Source organism: Peromyscus californicus, unplaced genomic scaffold, assembly GCF_007827085.1.
Source record: "Peromyscus californicus insignis strain IS unplaced genomic scaffold, ASM782708v3 Scaffold_11__1_contigs__length_118956290, whole genome shotgun sequence".
Classification (NCBI taxonomy): domain Eukaryota; kingdom Metazoa; phylum Chordata; class Mammalia; order Rodentia; family Cricetidae; genus Peromyscus; species Peromyscus californicus.
In genome coordinates, this window is record NW_026294402.1 from 59,017,965 (window position 1) to 59,023,964 (window position 6,000).

General features: G+C 43.9%; 1 protein-coding gene across 2 annotated transcripts in view; it reads right to left on the reverse strand.

Moving 5' to 3' along the window:
- The window catches only part of Dis3l (DIS3 like exosome 3'-5' exoribonuclease), a 42,699-nt gene that overhangs the window by 5,851 nt on the left and 30,848 nt on the right, over nucleotides 1-6,000 (reverse strand). For both annotated transcript variants that reach the window (XM_052712004.1, XM_052712012.1), the window contains 3 exons: nucleotides 4,373-4,620; nucleotides 3,770-3,862; nucleotides 46-579 (listed from right to left, as the gene is read on the reverse strand). In XM_052712004.1, the coding sequence (XP_052567964.1) occupies nucleotides 46-579; nucleotides 3,770-3,862; nucleotides 4,373-4,620 (875 nt within the window). The remainder of the gene's footprint in view (nucleotides 1-45; nucleotides 580-3,769; nucleotides 3,863-4,372; nucleotides 4,621-6,000) is intronic.

Consider the following 6,000-nt stretch of genomic DNA (forward strand, 5'->3'; position numbering starts at 1 on the left):
ATAAGCAGGAGCACAGTACTCTCTGGCCCCTCAAAAGAGGATTACCGTGTGTCTATGAAGAAGCCTTTCGCTTTAGCACATTCCCGGAGCTCTGAGAAAAACTCCTGGTGTGGAGGAGGGTGTTGGCGCAGCAAAGCCTGGTGGGGGAAACTCTCCCAGATCTTCTTGGCCACCCAGTGGTTGGCTAGGATCATGCATTCAGCCACTGTCTCATGAACCTCCAGGGGCTGCTTGGGGATGAGGTCGTGAATGTTCTTCTTGTCATCCAGCTGAACTCGAACCTCCACGCCTTCCAGCTCCAGGGCGCCGCAACTGTCTCTTTTTGCTCGGATGTGGCGGGCTATGTCAGTCAGCTTTCCAATTGCCCACACTAACTCCTCCAATTTGGCCTGCCGGCTCTGCTCCTCCAAGGCTTTGAATTCTGGAATGTCATCAACAATGCTGAAGTTTCCATCCAGTAGCTCTTGGGCTGCCTCGTAGAACAGTTTGTAAGCTGATCGGATAATGGTTCTACCATACCACACCTTCTTAATTTCATAAGAGGTTTTATCTAATTCCCACAGGACACTCACAGCATACCTATAACACCAGAGATAGCAACAGTATCATTATTCCACTCTATTTTCTTTAAAACAGTTATACATGCACTTTATTTATTTTGTGCAAGCTTATTGTATGGGTGCACATGGGAGCGTCATGACATGTGTGGAGGTCAGGGGATAACTCGTGAGAGCCAGTTCTCTCCTTTCACCATGTCGGTCCTGAGGATCAAACTCAGACTTAGTACCAGGTATCCTTACCCACTCAGCCATCTCGCTGGCCTTTCATTCTTTTTAAAGATTATTACTCTTTATTTAATGTCTATGGGTGTTTTGCCTGCACATATGTCTGTGTACTAGATGTGTGCCTGCTGCCCAAGAAGGCCAGAAGAGGGTGTCAGATTCCCTGGAACTGGAATTACAGGCAGTTATGAAATGCTATGTGGGTGCTGGGAATCAAACCTGGGTTGTCAGAGTTATCTGGAATGCCAATGCTCTTAGCTGATGAGCCATCTCCCCAGTCCTCTCCATTCTATTTTACAAGCAAGCAGAACTTGACCTTGAATCTAATTAGAAAAATCTGACTTTTGTTACAGACCTTTGGTACAATTTCAATTCCTTCCTTCCTTCCTTCCTTCCTTCCTTCCTTCCTTCCTTCCTTCCTTCCTTCTTTCTTTCTTTCTTTCTTTCTTTCTTTCTTTCTTTCTTTCTTGTTTTGGTTTTTTGAGACAGGGTTTCTCTGTATAACAGCCCTGGCTGCCCTGGAACTCAATTTGTAGACCAGGTTGGCCTCGAACTCACAGAGATCCACCTGCCTCTGCCTCCTGAGTGCTGAGATTAAAGGAATGCGCCACCACACCCGGCTTATTGGTATAATTTCTTAAACTAATCACTCCATCACACATACATTCTACGTATGTATGTATGTATATACGTATGTATTTATACAGTTGTGCATGTGTGTGCGCTGGGTTGTGGTGGTGCATGCCTCTAATCCCAGTACTCAGGAGGCAGAGGCAGGCAGATCTCTGTGAGTTCAAGGCCAGCCTGGTCTACTGAGGGAGTTCCAGGACAGCCAGGGATACACAGAGAAACCCTGTCTTGAAAAACCAAAAAACAAAGTCAGGCTGGATATGGTGGTACATTCCTTTAACCCCAGCACTTGGGAGGCCAGCCTTTTCTACACGGTAAGTTCCAGACCAGCCAAGGTTACAGAGTGAGACCCTGTGACAACAGCAAAGTCAGACTGGGTTCTACTAAACTCTGAACAACTCTGAAATGAGTTCACACACAATATGAAAACCTTACAGTTCTCCATTTTGATTAGAATAGCTTGATACTGATTGAGTCAAGCCTGTTTAGTGCCTCAGGAAGTTAGAGCAAAGCCTTTAAATCCTATAAGATGACAGGGAGCTTGGTATCAATCTTGATGATAGGCTAATTAGCAAAAAGCTCATTTAGCAAAGAACTATTCTGCCACCAAAACATTTTATTAAAAAAAAAAAACCTATGTATTTATAATGCATACACTTTAAAGGGGCTAATTTTCCTAACATGTACGGAGTTTTTATGAATCAGTAATAAATCACAAACACAAATGAAAATGCATAAGGAATATGAAGTAGTTCACAGGAAAGAATACATAAATATCCTTTAACAAAAATGTTTAACTTCACACACACATAGTAGAAAAATAGAAATTAAAATTAAGATACTACTTATCTAGCAAACTGACTTAGATGAAAGGATCCAGCACAGTGTATGGGTCAGACTGTGGGAAACTAGCTTTTGCAACCACTGCTGTGGAAACAGATTGCTGTAACCTCGGTGGAGGGCAATCTGACTGTACGGACACACATGCATGCACCTCGACATAAGTTCTGCTTCTAAGAATTTCTCCTTCAGATATATTGAAATGCTGAGAGAGAGAGAGAGAGAGAGAGAGAGAGAGAGAGAGAGAGAGAGAGAGAACTAGTGACAGTAAGATGTCTCATGTCTCATGAGTTAAGAGCACTGACTCTTCCAGAGGACCTGGGTTCAGTCCCCAGAACCCACATGGTGGCTCACAATTGTCTGTAACTTCAGTTCCAGGGGATCTGATGCCCTCTTCTGGCTTCTGAAAGCACTACACACATATATGGTGCACATACATGTATGCAGGCATAACACTCAAGACACACACACACAAATCTTTTTAAAAAGGTGGAAGGGCCGTGGATGTAGCTTAGTTGCTAGAGTGCTCTGCTTAGCCTGCATGAAGCTCTGGGCTGGACCCCCAGCCCTCGAAACCCAGGCATATTGGTGCACAGGCAGGAGGCTCAGAAGCCATCCTTGGCTTCCAGTTGAGTTTGAGAACAGGATGCCTGACACCTTCGCTAAAAAAAAAAAAAAAAAAAGGAAATAATAAAATTTTACGTGCTGAATAGCATGTGTGTATAAAATATATTATATACAAATGGCACACACACACAGAGACATATACATGCTTTCTTCTACATATATATATTTTTGTTAGAAACAGAAGCAGTTTGCTCAGGAAGGCTAGCACTCCTAGAATGGGAGTCTTCTCTTTATATCTATGGTATGCTAGTATTTTTTATACAAAATAAAAATTACAGGGGTTGGAGAGATGGCTCAGAGGTTAAGAGCACCGGCTGCTCTTCCAGAAGTCCTGAGTCCAATTCCCAGCAACCACATGGTGGCTCTCAACCATCTGTAATGAGATCTGGTGCCCTCTTCTGGCCTGCAGGCATACATGCAGACAGAACACTGTATACATAATAAATCTTAAAAAAAATTATTCATCCATATTTGTATTAAATATAGAAAAATATTCAAGAAATCAGTACCGGAGGAGAAAATAATAGGAAGGAGCCTTTATTCCATCTTTGGACCTTACTAATTTTAGACTATCTAATTATGTATTCACTGATAACTCAAAATCCCTAAGCTCAAGTGTCTTCTAAGGAACAGCATCTACTTGGGAGTGTACTGCATTCTCCTCAGCCTGTGGCCTACTGCAGAAAGCTAACATCAGGAGAACAGAAAGAAAGGAGGAGACTGGAAAAACAGAGCTGCCGAAACCACATATGGAAGGAGAAAAGGAAATAGGGAGCCGAGGAGACGGGAAGCAGAGGGGAGGGTGTGGAGTGGTAGGGAGGGCACACTGGAAGCTGAGGAAGAAACAGCAGGAGGGCGGGGACAGCTGTGAATGCGAAAATGAGACTCACCTGTCAACGCCTCCCAGGAGAGAGCAGAGATCTGCACTGAGGATGGAGGGCAGCATGTCATAGCGGCGATCTGCTAGGTAGTAAGTGGTGGCCCTGGAAGGACACGTGTGGAGTGACTGACCTTCAGCATGCAGCAGAGCTGCTGACTGTGTGGGCTGCGGGAGGTAAACAGCCGAGACCAGGCTTGCATTCCCCTGGGGCTACTGCTCCTCATAAAGCACAGCGGCTGCCTAATGAAATAGTTCCCGCGTGCCCACTTGACCAAGCCACACTGCTTTGGCTGAATATTCTTCCACTGATGTAGAAAGTAAAAGTGACATGAATCTTGGTTGTGTGAGAAAAATGGGAGCATAATGATCTAGCATCTATATAGAATACCATATTACACGTGAAAATTCACTCAGTTTAGTGAAAGTACGGGGTAAAAGGTTAAGAAAGGACACAAACTGATCAAGGGACTATTTTCCTGAAGTAGGGGGAGTTCAGGAAAATCCAGAAAAGATTTCCAGAACTACCCAAACAGGAGATCTTGACCATCTGAAACTAGCACAGACACCCCCCCCCACACACACTGTTCTGCTGACTTCCCATAAATAGGGTTACCTTGTCCTAGCTTCAACATCAGTGTAAGAGTTGGGGGCCACAAAGTGCGTGACGTCGGCAATATGGACCCCAAGCTCCAGGTTGCCGTTACTCAAAGTCCTGACTGAGAGCGTGTCATCCACATCTTCACAACCTTTGGGGTCAATGCTGAACACAAGGTGGGTGTTCCTCAGGTCTTTTCGCTCTCTTTCTTCTTTGGGACTCACCTTCCAGGGGTTTTCTGGTGTGTTCACTGGCATCTCACACATCTGCACCAGAGACCAAATTCTCAGAAATCCGTGCATTGTAAGATTCTCTAAAAACCCACTGTCTTGAGAGGGGTTGGAGACATGGCTCAGTGGTTAAGTGCATGGACTTCTCTGCCAGAGCACACAGGTTCAATTCTCAGCACCCACGTGGCAGCTCACAACTGCCTGTAACCCCAATCCCCAGGGTTCCAATGTCCTCCTCTGGCTTCCTTGGACATCAGGCATTCACGAAGACATTGTCTACCTTGTTCCTTGAGACAGTCATTGTTCCCTGGCCTGGAGTGCCCCATTTATGCTAGCCTGGCTGGCCATAAACCCTAAGGATCTTTCTGTCTCCTTCCCAGAACTAAGATTACTACAAGCAAGTGTCATCATGCCCAGCTTTTTATGTGGGTTCTGGGTTGGAACTCAGATCCTTGTGACTGCACAGGAAGTGCTTCCCTGACTAGGCATCTTCCCAGCCTTATTTGCCTTCTTTTATTAATAACTGTGCATCAGGTGCCTCACAAGTGTCAGGCACTGGACTGGGCTCTGGGAAGTCAGGAGTCAGCAGAAAAGACAGTATTGAAGACCTCATGGTCTGCTAGGAAATGTCCTGTGGCAGTCTGGCAGTCTCATTAGTTATGGGACTAGAACAAGAATGAACAGATGACATTGGTGTGACAATGTGTCCTGTTTCCACAGGAGCCCTGTGTTTGAATATACTTGAGCTTTTAATTCAAGTCAAGCCCTGAAGAGGAAAAAAAAAACTACACCCCCAAGTAAAAGCTTATTCCTTAAAGACAATTGGATCAAGACCAACCTGGGGCATTCTCCTTCTCTGGTCACCTGTTTCTGTCATCAGTTTGAAGCTAAGGAGGCTGAAGGAGAGAGACTCTAGTCCTGTGCAGTCTAATCCAGACTTTGTCTTATTCTAACGTTTTCACTAAGAGGAGCCAAGCGAGGTCAACAAATAATTTCCAGAAACTAATGTTAAACATAAAAATTTAATCATGTAAAATAGTCTAACTTTAATAATGTAAAACAGTTAGACTGCTTTCTTATGTAGCCCCTGTTCTGTCAGCAGCTATAATGAAAACAAGCACACCCATCACTGTGGGGGGGTAATTCACACTGGGCCACTGTTTTTCTGGAAAACTCTCTGCCACTATATAACAAACCTATTTTAATTTTTTATGCCCTTTGACTTGGTAATTTAACATTCCAAGGGGATGATCAAAAAGAATAAAAAAGGCAACACTGATTAAAAAAATGTTTCAAGTAACAGTTTTTTCCCCTAATCCTGAAAAATTAAACACTACCAATGTCCAACAATTGAGGAATGTGTTTAAGCAAAGTAGAGTAAATTAATTTCATTAATTTGTCTAAACTACTAAAAAT